The following is a 13,177-nucleotide window of genomic DNA, read 5'->3' as shown; positions in this document are numbered from 1 at the left end:
TTAGTTCTTGATCGAGAATCAGTTGTTATAAATCCATGTCTTCAAGGCACCAGGCAGGTCTGCTGCCTGGCTGATGTGCTCATCGCCCTGAGGCATGACTCGTCACACAAAATCCTTCACGCGTCGTCTTCGCGACAAACTTTGCCCGAGTTTGATCGACCAGAGCTGTGGTCGTCGCTGTCTACCGTGAGGTTTGTTACGTCTCTCTTTGATTGGCTTCGCGTGGTCAGTGAGAAGAGTGTGGTTGCCCGCTTCTGAATTTCACTTCTGGAGTGTGTAGACAGGAAGACGTCGATGTTGGACGCGATTAAGGAAATATCCAACGACTGCAGATCAATGCTGTCGTTGAGAACGCCGGTGTCGGTGACATCAGTCTCGGCAGACCTTCCCTCTTTGTCCGCCTCCTCCACCTTCGCTACCCCAAAAAGATCGACATCGAGGACTTCCTTTCTTCAACTCAGCTCTGCTTCCGCTTTGCTGTGATTCGTACTTGAGTTGGAGGCAAGCGCCGTTGACGCATGCTTCGGCGTGCTTGGAGGTTGCATCAAGCATGCCAATTTAGGCTATGCAAGACTTCTTGTGGAGCTTGTTCACGCCTCGAAAATAGCGGCTCTAACGGCACATCACCCCATCTTGCAACCAATCTTATGGGGTCCCCAGAGACGATAATGTGGAGAGGCAGGGAACAGTTGCATCGGGTTGCCAATTCAGTGAAAGCGGCAATCAAGGGACAAGTCACAGGTGAGAAGTCCGAGATGAACATCAACTTGTCAAGTTGTGGCCCATGTCACGACCATGTGCTTTGCCCGCCGATCAGCTGTACAAAGTATTGGCGATCCTCTTTTTTATCCATATACTTGTCCGACCTTCCTTACTTTTCTCCTCCTCCTCATTATCTTTGTGCTAAGACTGCTACTCCCCCCTAACTTTAAGGATATTTTGGGACCACTTCTCAGCCCTTCTTGATTGAACTCATCATGAGCCACAACGTCTTCACGACTCCGAACTATGGAGACCGCCGCTCGGACGAAATATACGACGAAAAGGCCGCTGTCGACATGATCGATCGAGTGGAGACTGCACACACCCAAGGATTGACACGAATGGAAGCCCCTGAACTTGTCCGCAACATGTCGCCAGAGGAACGCGCCCATGCAGAGAAAGTCCTTGTCCGGAAGATTGATTTCAGACTTATGCCAATGCTCGTTATCATGTATATCTTAAACTACTTGGATCGAAACAACATTGCTTCGGCACGATTGGCTGGATTGGAGACCGACTTGGCCCTGACATCTTCACAATACGAGACCAGTGTCTCGATTCTGTTTGTCGGCTACCTATTGATGCAAAGTAAGCCTGACTGCGATGGCACTTTATATGTTTGTGCTAACAATCCCAGTTCCTTCCAACTTGTTCCTGAATAAGATTGGTAAACCCGCTCTCTATCTTCCGGCAGTCATGTGCGTATGGGGTGTCATCTCTACCTGCACCGCTGCTGTTCAGAGCTTCGGAGGACTTGTAGCGGTCCGTTTCGTATTGGGTTTCGTTGAAGCTGCCTATTTCCGTGAGTTGAGACTGTCAAAGCTTGGGTCGTTGATAATGCTAACGATAGTCAAGCTGGCTGCCTATTCTTCCTGTCTTCTTGGTACACACGCAAGGAGCTTGCGTTCCGCTCCGCTGTGCTCTACTCCGGCTCGTTAATCTCCGGCGCGTTCTCCGGTCTCATCGCCGCAGGTATCCTGGATGGTATGCAGGGACATCTTGGACTCTCGGCATGGCGTTGGCTTTGTAAGTATCTTGCAGAACTGGTTCCATGTCCACACATACTGACTGCCCATAGTCATTCTCGAAGGTGCCATCACCATCGGAGTTGCTTTCATCGCCTTCTTCATCCTCCCCAATTTCCCCCGTACCACCAAGTGGCTCTCGGAGGAACAGCGCCAACTTGCTACCTGGAGACTCCAAGAGGATATCGGTATGGACGATTGGGTCAGCAGTGAAGGACAATCCTTCTGGCACGGCTTCAAGTTGGCCTTTACAGACATCAAGACATATGTTCTCATGGCATTGCTGTTTGGCATTGTCGCCAGTGGCTCCGTCACCAACTTCTTCCCAACAGGTACGATATGAGATGTGTTTTTCAAGCTGAAATATGTTGCTAACCACGATGCAGTGGTACAAACATTGGGCTACAGCAAGATCATCAGTCTGTGTCTTACCGCACCACCCTACTGTCTGGCCGTCATCACCGCCTTCTGCAATGCCATCCACGCGGATCGCACCGGCGAACGCTTCTTCCATATCACCATCCCTCTCTGCTTCGCCGTCGCCGCATTCATCCTTGCCGCCTGCACGACCTCCACCGCGCCCCGCTACGTAGCTATGATGCTGATGGTGCCTGGCGTCTACACTGGCTACGTCGTCGCCCTCGCCTGGATCAGCAACACCATCCCTCGTCCTCCCGCCAAGCGTGCCGCTGCTCTTGCTGGCATCAACGCTATCTCCAACGCCAGCAGTATCTACGCATCGTACATGTATCCTAGCTCTGCGGGGCCTAGATATGTGGTCGCGATGAGCGTGAACTGCGCTACGGCCGTCATGGCAATCATTATGGCGTTCACTTTGAGAACTATCTTGATGAGATTGAACAAGAAGTTGGATAGAGGCGAGCATGTGGAGGGTGCAGTTTCTGCTGGCCAGGGTGTACCAGGAGAGGCTGCAAAGAAGGGGTTCAGATTCTTGCTGTAGAGCTTGATATGTTTTCCAAGTAGTTCTCTTCTAGCCAACACAACCAAATTCACGATACTTTTTCTGCCTCTCTTTTGCTTGGACCAAAGTCTTGTAATGGGATCCTTGAGATCCATCGATACTCGTACCATCCTAGGTAGGCATTGTTAGGCTGAGCTGCGGCGGTCCTGGAGGACGACCAGTGCCTTCGTCAGTCTGCCAGCTAGTTCAGTGTGCTCGATCAGATTGGAAGTCTGTGCCATTCCTTCGCTGGCCTCCGATTTTAGACAAGTGACCATCTGCCTGGTAAACTTTGGGAACGGATTGTCAGTGGACAAGGGTGTAGCTTCGCGAAGCGCTCCTTGAAGCTTCTCCACTGAGCTACGAGGATAGCGGGCCCCTGGTCACGCGAGCCAGGGAAAAGATCGAGCAACAACTGCTGAAGATCCTCCATGTGCTCCGGCTCGATGCCTCGGGACGCGAAGATGGTGACCAGCTTGGTCAGCCACCAAGCTTGATCAGCCTGGCAAAGTGTCACATCCAAGATCTTGACTGTCTCAACCAGAGCTAGAGGACGTCGACGTTCGTGACTTCGCACAGCAATCGTGTCTCCATCTTCTTCGTCATCATCTCCTCCGCCTTCGCCGCTGTCGTCTCCAGAATCGTCATCCTCCGAATCTCCATCCGGGTTCTCCCAATTCTCCTCGTTTTCTTCATCCTCTTATTGGTCTTCAATCTCTTCCAGAACTTTGAGCATCGCCTTGGAGAGGCGCTTGAGCTTCCGGCTCGCCTGACCAGTTCTGGTGTGACCCTGGATGGTAGTGACCTGCTGTCTGACTGCAGTCTCCAGCTTCAAGTTGGCAGTCGAATCGTCAGGCGCATTACTTGTCTCGTGTATCGGCCTGTAGTAATACTGGAGGGCCGTGTCAGCTTGTGCTCAGGAGGAAGTTACCAGAAAGACGTACCATGAGTGATTAGTGAGGCTTACCCTCAGTGGTGTCGACAAAAGAGGGAACATCCATCGAGATTTGATATGCTTTGCACTCTCATTCGGGTACAACTACAATCTGGAAATCTTTGTGCTTTTGTATAGCGAATTCATTGGAACGCGAGTGTGGTATATGGAAGCACAGTGATCTCGAGAAACAGGGTGGTGTCCACGGAGATGTGATGTAATCGAAGCTCTCTATGGATACAGCTCTGGTCTGAAGATCTTCGTGCCTTTGCGTAATGAGAACATTGATATGGAACGTTGCGGAAGGTGCGTAGCATTCCCGACTCTAGCATACGGAGCGACGATGCTGTCAATCCCGTGTGTTTTTCGACAATATTAACGACGATCCTGATGATGGTATAAGCAAGACATATTCTCATTAACACATTCAATCTCCTATACAAACACTTCCTTCCTATACCACCGAACCCTATCGCAAGTCCCAACTTCATCTTGCGACGTAGGTATTGTTTTCCACCCTACAATCTGCTCTCCAAGCTGACAAGACACATACTCAATCTCTTCCCAAAGCTCTGCCTCGATATCTCTTCCGAATCTCTTCAAAGTCTCGTCCTTAGTGCCAATCAGTCGATGCGGTATACCCGTCTTTGCATCCACTAATACACCCATATCGAAAAGCTGGACTGGATCGTATTTGGGGATGTTGTGATGTACGGAGAATGCGTCTGGCGGTATCTCCATTGTGGAGACACTGGCGGCTGTTGAGGTAGAATCTTGAGTCGGATCGTATTGCAACATCGCGCCTCCGTGATAATCGCCATGCTCGTAATAGCCTATCGTGTCGACGCACTTTTTCACCTGGTGAAAGGGTGCTTTGGCTACTCGAGCAGCAAGAACGAAGGAGTCTTTGTCGCCTTCTCCGGGACCCCCTTGACTCATGAGTGGATAGTACTTGTCAGGGCCATAGTAATTGTAATAGGCTGACAATAGGAGCGTCAATGCATGTTTGGATTTGGACACCAACAGCTGCCCGGACTCTGTAGAGGCGAGTGCGTTCACAGCTGGTACAGGCTGATCAACAATCTCGTAGAGATGCGCTGAAGCAGACGATGCCCAAAAGTCAGGCCAAGTGACAAGACCGGTCGAAGAGAATGGCTCATGCGTAAAGACGTGAGCAGGATCTTTAGTTACGAAAGCGTCAGCATCCAAGAACAGCACATTCTCGAATGAGGAAGCTAGAATTGCAAAGACTTTGACTTGGAAGCTCGCAAGGTACTTTGCCCATCCTCCCAGACGGCTTTCCAATCGGAGACAATGAGCATTCATGCTGGGAAGAAGTGTTTGACAAGTGTGCGAGTTCAACTCTGCCTCGGTGTCGACAAAAAGTTCAACTGGAAGTTGTGATCCGGTTCTCCGTAGCATTCTCAACGATATGACGAAGACCGGGAGATACTTTCCAGCAGCCGCAGAAACAATTCCTGAAGAGCGTTTCTGGAAAGGGAGACTGATATGTCTGGCAGATTGTAAATACGCATTGTGAGCGAACCGCATGGTGGTGACATCCTTGGAAGTGAGATTGAGGAGATCCGGTCTGGTTGTCTCTGCATTGGTGGTCCAAAAGACCACGGCAGCCGCTTGTCCAGTTCGTTGTATATCGACTTCACCGGGTGAATTTTCCTTTAGCGATTTGTAAATGTCACTGCCAAAAGCAAAAAAGTTCTCATTTGTGACAGAACCATGGTGACTGCTTTCGAAACATCAGTGGCACGTCAGGAGGCGAAACAACCACTCAACACATACCCGAAGGCCTCCTTGACACTATCCCAACAAACATAAGTCAACAATACCAGGAGACCAACTCCCAAAAGCCGAATATTTTGGAATCGCGGCATCAGAATTATTCATGCATGATCAAGGGAGGAGTTTCAATGTGTAGAGAAGGACTCTGTGCATGACGCATCACAAAAACAGAAGAGAGTCCGGCGTCAACAAATTGTTGTCGTATGCATGCCACGAAAGCCGCTGGCCAAGGTTTCTTGGACAGGTTGTCTAAGCCCGAATCGGGTTTGGCAGCCGCGCCCCTTTGTTCGTATCTCCCCGTATCTGTTCCGATAGAGCCGGTGAACCTGGAGATTGTGGAGGTGCGACTACGATGAATGCTTGCCATGGTGTAGAGAAGTCTTTTAATAAAGACAAATCAGTCATTGAAGCAAGGTATGCATCGAATATGCAAGAAGAGCGGAGTTGTTGTTTTGCATTTGATCTAGGATGCGATCGACCATGGTCCCTTGAACCCTTGGCACATGCATTCCCACGAAAATAGCTTCGGATCAGTATTTCACCGAACCCCGAACCTTGTGTAACTTCGAAAGATCTATCTTCTACTTCTACTCGTACACCCTTCCAAACCACATACACCTCTCCTAAAGCATCAACATCAACGAGCTCAACATCAGAATTGTGAAGAGGCCAGAAAGAGATGGCAAAGCCCGAGTGCCAGCACTATTATTGGGATTTTCTCTACCATCATTGGTAGTACAAATGACTCCCTGATAATCCTTGAAGGTATCTGTGATACAGTCTGAGAAAGTGCCGTTGGTCGAGTTGGACACACAGCCAACCTGACATCCGTCTTTGAAAACGAGAAAGTCACTGTCGTAGTTCGAGCAACAATTCTTCATGGCTCTGGTAGCATTCACCGATGCCGATAGACTGCATATCTGCATGTTTGGCCAATCAGTGTTGTTGATGGGAGCTGGCAAGATTCCGCGTCCACACTCGTCGTTGGTATTTTCTCTTTCCTGACTGTTGCACTTGAAGAAGGCGACCTCTTTGTCTGCTAGACAGGATTGGAATGCTCGGTAGGTGTCGGGATTTGTGCTGTCGGCAAGTGCGCAAGAGGCATAGGGACCAATGGTGGTGTTAAAGTATTCAAGGTCATTGCTTGAACGTCCGCAGCAATCAGCCAGTGTGGATGGAAAGTCGTTGCATGCTGGGACAGCGCAGGCGGCTTGAGTGAAGTTCGAGGATGCCGAGTCACTCCATGCGCGAGGGACCCTCCATCCAGTGATTCTTGGACATCTGTCGGCTGGGTTGTCGCTTATAGAGGTTGAATTCGACATTGTGGATTGCTAATCAGGCCGTTTGTCTATAAGAGTCCTACCTTGCGTATCTGTAGTTCTTATATATGGCGCCTGGGAGCTATCCGTCTTGCAAGTGTTCCTCGGTCCTTACGTACATTTGTTTCGTTCTACAATCCTTTGACGATCTTTTGTCTGTATCGACTTGATCTTGCGGATTTGTGGTCCGGACTCCATCTTGGCAATCCTTCGGGTATGTGTCGTGCTTGGCTGAAGAGTCAGTGAACATAACGAACGTCGTCATGTGGGAAAGCCTGCGAGTGATCTTAATCTCTATCAGCTCTGCTGACATCATGATGAGAATACTCTGAACATCAAGGTGAAAGAGGAAAATAACGTGTCATTAACGAATCGGGTATCTAGCAAAGTCGTGAGTGTGAACAGGCAATATCGTGTTCATCGTAAGGAAATAATTCGTATCAGCCGAGTCTGTTCAGCCATCCACCAATTCGGTCACGGCCGTTCTGGCTGCTGATACTGCCGAGTCGCTGCCTCAAGCTTGGTCGTCTTACAGGAGGCTGGGCAGGTGGTGGCGGCGGGGCCAGGCCAAGCATGCTTTCAGTACCAAATGCGTTCATCGCAATGCCAGGGTCGTTGTCAAACATAGATGTGGATTGGCGTCTCGATCTGCGACCACTCTCGCGCTCACCACGGCGAGCAAAAGCAGCGTCGCCGATAACGCTGGCGTTGATGCGGGATGTGCTCGAAACGTAATTATCATTGAGGAAGTGATCACCGCGGTTTCCAAAGACTTCCTCGGTCACGGTGTCACGTCGGCGGGGCCGGGGACGGTCGGGCAGGGGCCGTTCGGAAAAGTTAGTGGTGGACAGACGGCGAGCCAGTGCTTCATCGGCACGCTCCTGACGCCTTCGTGCATCAAGTTCTTGCTGGTAGGTCATAGGCGGGTTTCTAGAATGGCTTCTACGTGGTTCGTGTCGGTCGTTTCTGTCATTAGGTTCGTTTCTATCGTGCCTGTCGTGGCGAGGCATGTTTGCGACGGCTTCGGGAACGCGCATGTGGTTCAGGCGGTCTTGATCAAGGACGTCGACGTTATTGAACCAAGGACATTCGCAAGTCTTCCAAGGGCTGGCACAGAGCATGCAGAAGTCTGAACCGCAACGGCACGTCATATGATTGCAGCCCTCCTTGAGCTCGACCATGGCCTTGCAGCTGTAGCAGCGTTGCCATCCTTTCTCTTTGGCCAAGTCGACAAGTCTCTTAGTTTCTGGATCTTTGGGACACTCGCCGCTGGTATGTAGCTTGTTGTTGCACAGGGTGCACACCTTTGTCTTACATCTAGGACAGCGACCGTACTTGCGACCTTGGAGCTTGTGCATATTGGAAGGCTTGATCCATTGGCCGCAGCCCTTTGCAGGACAGTATAAGCGGTCCTTGGTTGTATACTCTTGGTACTTTGTATTCCACAAGATCTTGAACTTATCGTCGAAGAGGTGGTCGACGTGTTTCAGAGGGATATGGTCTTGGTTGCAGCATTTGGGGGGCATGTGGACAGGGTCCTTGATAGACATGGTGAAGATGCGGCGAAGACATGAATTACACATTCGGTGGCCGCATGGTAACTTGGCGGATCGAGTGACAGGCACGTCGTCGGAGCCGCATGTCAGGCATTCGGCGGTGCGGACTCGTGGGGGTGCGGGCGACGAGACGGGAAGCGGCGCAGGGACCGAGGGTCGGAAGATGGAGCCTAGGAAGGACGAAGTGCGACGATGTTGTTTCTTGTCCTTGTCTTTGTCTTTGTCTTTGTCAATGGCTTTGTGGTGGTGGCTGGGAGTGCTTTGACTTTGACTTGTCGAGGCGCTTCGCTGCAGTGTGGGCCGTTTCTCGAGCGTCGAACTCTCGTGTCTGCTCTTGGCCGCGCTCGACACCGAGACAGACGCCTTTGGCTTGGATTTGCTGGGTTCGTAATAATAGCGGACCGACTCTGGCGCCTGGTTTACACTGTTCCGCGAAGCTGCCATGACGGCATCTGGATACAAGAACTCGATTGTGGATCAATCTGGGTCCATGTGGATTTGGTGGATGAATCGTGCTCGAGCAAACCACCATGCGCACAGACCATGGGCTCTCAGACTAAAACTCCGTCTGCTATGACACATTTCGACTCATCGGTCTTGACCTTCCTTCTCAATCTCCACGGACAACTTGCTCCAATCTACTACTCTCTATACGCTATATTGTCAATTGGTCTTGTCTACCACCTCAATTGACATATCCATCTCTATACCAACTATCGCCGATACCGGCCACCAGAAATTTATTGGGCAAATCACCTCCAACCACATCATTCCATACACCAACATCAGCATTATCGTACTTAACAAGACCCTCTTCCTCAGCTGTATGAATGCTGATGGAGCTGCAGAAACCATCATAATGGCCGACCCGAGACCCAGCCCTACATCAGACCTCCACTGGAGCGACTACAGAGGTGCTATCCACCAGATCTTTGCTGCAAATGCGAACAAGCACCCCGAGAGGACTTGTGTAGTAGAGACTGCTTCTTCCAACTCTCCCAAGAGGGTATCGTCATCGCTTTTTCTTATCAACTTCCTACATGCTAAACTTCCCAGGTCTTCACATACCAGCACATCAATGAATCGAGTAATGTCCTGGCACACCACCTTGTAGCCAGCGGCGTCCAGCGGGGTGAGGTTGTCATGGTCTACGCCCACCGTGGTGTCGATTTAGTCGTCGCTGTAATGGGTGTACTCAAGGCTGGCGCTACTTTCTCCGTCATTGACCCTCTATACCCTGCCGACCGTCAAATTATTTACCTCGATGTTGCCAAGCCTCGTGCTCTTGTGGTCATCGAGAAGGCCTCTCAAGAAGCTGGAAAGCTTTCAGATACCGTCCGCGAGTACATTCAAGAGAATTTGAGACTAAGGACTGAAGTTCCCGGCTTGCAGTTGCAAGATGATGGTTCAGTCATTGGTGGCAATGTCGGTGGTCGCGACTGCCTCGACTCTCAGCAACAATCCCGCGCTCAGCTTCCCGACGTGGTTGTAGGCCCTGATTCGACACCTACTCTTTCTTTCACTTCTGGCTCAGAAGGTAGACCCAAGGGTGTCAAGGGCCGCCACTTCTCCCTGGCCTACTACTTCCCCTGGATGCAAGAGCGCTTCGGGCTTTCCGACAAGGACCACTTTTCCATGCTCAGTGGTATCGCTCACGATCCTATCCAGCGCGATATTTTCACCCCTCTCTTCCTAGGCGCCCGTCTTATTGTGCCTCCTGCCGAGGACATCACCTTCGACAGACTGGCCAAGTGGGCTAGTGACAACGAGATTAGCGTCACCCATCTCACTCCTGCCATGGGTCAAATTCTTCTTGGTAGCTTGGAGCCCAAGGTCAACTCATTGCACTCGGCATTCTTTGTTGGTGACATCCTTCTGAAGAGAGATTGCCGTAGACTGCAGGACTTGGCCCCTAATGTTCGCATCAAGAACATGTACGGTACAACTGAGACTCAGAGAGCTGTCAGTTTTTACGAGATCCCCAGCAAGTCTGAAGACTCTTCATACCTCGACAAGATGGGTGATGTTATCCCTGCTGGCAAGGGTATGCTTGACGTTCAGCTGCTTGTCGTTGACCGCTCGAACAGAGATCGCATTTGTGAGATTGGCGAGATTGGTGAAATCTATGTCAGAGCTGGCGGTCTCGCAGAGGGTTATCTTGGCCCCGAACTCAAAGAGCTCACTAACTCCAAGTTCGTTCAGAACTGGTTCGTTGACAACGAGAAGTGGGTCAAGGAAGATCAAGAGAAGGTTACCAAGGCTGGCAAGGATGAGCCCTGGAGAGAATTCTACAAGGGTCCTAGAGACAGACTTTATCGCTCCGGTGATCTTGGAAGATACACTGCTGATGGTAACGTCGAGTGTACCGGTAGAGCAGACGATCAAGTCAAGATTCGCGGTTTCCGTATCGAGCTTGGAGAGATCGACACTCACCTTTCTCAACATCCCCTCATCAGAGAGAACGTCACTCTCGTCAAGCGCGATCACGAAGAGGAGCAGATTCTTGTCAGCTACTACGTTCCTGACCTCAGCAAGTGGTCAGTCTGGAAGCAGGAAAAGGGAGAAGCTGACACTAACGTGGCTGATGATTTGAGCATTCCCGAGAGGCTGAAGATGTTTAACAGCTTGACCAATGATGTCAGAGAACACTTGAAGAAGAAGCTGGCTTCTTACGCTGTTCCTACTCTGTTTGTTCCTATGGTCAGACTTCCTCTGACTCCCAACGGCAAGGTTGACAAGAGAGCACTTCCCTTCCCAGAGAAGTCGGAATTGCTCGCCGCTTCATCAAGCCAGCCTATCCAAGATGCTGCTACTCGTACGGAGACCGAGAAGGCGCTCGCAGAGATCTGGGCTTTGTACCTCCGCAGCTATGCCGCTGAGAGCATTCCCTCAGACGTTCCCTTCTTCGACCTTGGTGGTAACAGTATTGCTGCTGTTCAGATCCCATCTCAGATCCGCAAAAAGTGGCCGGATGTTACCATCCCAGTCAGTGCCATCTCTAAGAACCCGACTCTGCAACAACTCGCCGGCGACATCGACCGCTCCTTGAACCCTGTTGGACTTCGTCTCGATGCACAAGCCCCTGAGACTGATGACCAGGAAGAGTTCTACTCAAACACCCTGCCTGAATTGATCAAGGAGATCCCTGCCAAGATCCAGTCTGCTAGCAGAGAATCCGCCAAGCAACAAACAGTGTTCCTCACTGGAGCAACTGGATTCTTGGGATCTTACATCCTTCGCGATCTGCTCTCGTCTGGCAACAAAGTCATCGCACACGTCCGTGCCAAGTCGACAGAGGATGCTCTGCAGCGTGTCAAGGCGACGTGCCAGGCATACGGTATTTGGTCAGACTCGTGGGCATCTAACCTTGAGTGTGTTACTGGTGATCTGCAAGAGCAACCTCTACTGGGCATGCAGCAGGATGTGTACGACCGTGTCGCAAAGGAGGCCGATGTTGTGATTCACAACGGCGCCATTGTGCATTGGCTCAAGCCTTACTCATCCCTGAAGTCTGCCAACGTTCTCAGTACCATCTCGGCAATCAAGTTGTGTGCTACTGGCAAGACCAAGAAGATGGCCTTTGTTAGCTCTACAAGCGCTCTCGACTCTGATCACTACGTGGAGTTGTCCAAGAACCTCATTGCTTCCGGTGCTGCTGGCGTTAGTGAATCTGATGACATGGAGGGAAGCAGACAAGGACTTACTACTGGTTACGGTCAGGGCAAGTGGGTGTCTGAGCGTCTGATGGAAGAAGCCGGAAGAAGAGGCCTGGTCGGCTCTATCATTCGTGCCGGCTACGTGCTGGGTGACCCCAAGACTGGCACTACCAACACCGACGACTTCCTCATTCGTATGCTCAAGGGTTGCGTGCAAGTCGGATCTAGACCCGACATTACAAACACCATCAACATGGTGCCCGTCGACCACGTCGCCAGACTCGTCATCGCCACAGCTCTGAACCAGCCCGTCGCACCCATGGTTGTCTGCCACGTCACTGGCCACCCTCGCCTAACCTTCAACCAGTATCTCGCCGCCCTCGAAGCCTTTGGCTATGAAGCCCCCAAGGTCGACTTCCCTGCATGGAGAGACGCTGTCGAGAGCTTCGTCGAGCAAGGCAAAGAAGAGCACGCCTTACTCGGTCTCTATCACATGGTCACCGGCGATCTGCCCGGCAGCACCAAAGCACCGGAGCTCGACGACAGAAACTCTGCTGCTGCGCTCAAGGCTGATGCAGCAAGATCTGGTCAGGACTTTTCGGCTGGCAGCGCTGTTACCGAGGACATTGTCGGACAGTATCTGAGCTTCCTTGTCGCTAGAGGGTTCATGCCCAAGCCTACTAAGCAAGGTATCAAGACTCTGCCTGAGTCCAAGATCACCAAGGAACAGATTGAGGCTTTGGATCGTGTTGGTGGACGTGGAGGTGCTGCTTGAAGGATTCAACACAGAGTAAAAAAGTAGATGGATTATATTAGCGACGAGTACGAAATTATGTATCAAAACAGGTGACAAGACGGTATAAGCCTCACTATTCAGATCGTGTTTTGTGCAGAGAGTCGAAAGAATGACATGTAGAATGATTGTCGAAAAGTAATTATGATTGTTTCTGACCATTGCTGATCCCAAAGGTTGATATTGCGATGTCTGCCGGTCCCAAGCGCAAAGACCGAGAGAAGCAAAGAAGATTGTGCTGTGCTTGCAGCAATAGCTCTTCAGCCTGTGTCGACTTTGCGTCTCCTCTCTCCAAAAAAAAAAAAAAAAAAAAAAAATGTTTCGTGTTTGTTTCTCCTTTCCTTCCCTTCCAATTGTTGGTATATAAAAGT

General features: G+C 50.8%; 5 protein-coding genes across 5 annotated transcripts; 2 read left to right on the top strand and 3 right to left on the bottom strand.

Moving 5' to 3' along the window:
• Positions 1-1,103: 1,103 nt before the first annotated feature.
• On the top strand, positions 1,104-2,748 carry M436DRAFT_53803 (MFS transporter; the record flags this gene model as incomplete). The annotated part of the gene is made up of 5 exons (XM_013569148.1): positions 1,104-1,350; positions 1,400-1,564; positions 1,618-1,788; positions 1,841-2,119; positions 2,174-2,748. The coding sequence occupies 5 exons, from the start codon at positions 1,104-1,106 to the stop codon at positions 2,746-2,748; spliced, it is 1,437 nt and encodes a 478-aa protein (XP_013424602.1).
• A 1,369-nt stretch (positions 2,749-4,117) lies between these two features.
• Positions 4,118-5,574, bottom strand: M436DRAFT_75293 (nucleotide-diphospho-sugar transferase; the record flags this gene model as incomplete). The annotated part of the gene is made up of 2 exons (XM_013569258.1): positions 4,118-5,426; positions 5,483-5,574. 2 exons carry the CDS (start codon positions 5,572-5,574, stop codon positions 4,118-4,120), a joined length of 1,401 nt encoding a protein of 466 aa, XP_013424712.1.
• A 531-nt stretch (positions 5,575-6,105) lies between these two features.
• On the bottom strand, positions 6,106-6,804 carry M436DRAFT_53580 (uncharacterized protein; the record flags this gene model as incomplete). The annotated part of the gene is made up of 1 exon (XM_013569102.1): positions 6,106-6,804. One exon carries the CDS (start codon positions 6,802-6,804, stop codon positions 6,106-6,108), a length of 699 nt encoding a protein of 232 aa, XP_013424556.1.
• Positions 6,805-7,532: 728 nt separating this feature from the next.
• On the bottom strand, positions 7,533-8,435 carry M436DRAFT_16088 (uncharacterized protein; the record flags this gene model as incomplete). The annotated part of the gene is made up of 1 exon (XM_013569044.1): positions 7,533-8,435. A coding segment is annotated over one exon (903 nt), but the record flags the coding sequence as incomplete, so codon positions are not given.
• Positions 8,436-9,216: 781 nt separating this feature from the next.
• On the top strand, positions 9,217-12,788 carry M436DRAFT_53712 (large subunit of L-aminoadipate-semialdehyde dehydrogenase; the record flags this gene model as incomplete). Its single annotated transcript, XM_013569128.1, has 2 exons — positions 9,217-9,363; positions 9,414-12,788. 2 exons carry the CDS (start codon positions 9,217-9,219, stop codon positions 12,786-12,788), a joined length of 3,522 nt encoding a protein of 1,173 aa, XP_013424582.1.
• Between the last annotated feature and the right edge of the window lie 389 nt (positions 12,789-13,177).

The sequence above is a fragment of the Aureobasidium namibiae genome (assembly GCF_000721765.1).
Source record: "Aureobasidium namibiae CBS 147.97 unplaced genomic scaffold scaffold_16, whole genome shotgun sequence".
Classification (NCBI taxonomy): Eukaryota; Fungi; Ascomycota; class Dothideomycetes; order Dothideales; family Saccotheciaceae; genus Aureobasidium; species Aureobasidium namibiae.
This window is presented reverse-complemented; position numbering and strand designations above follow the sequence as displayed.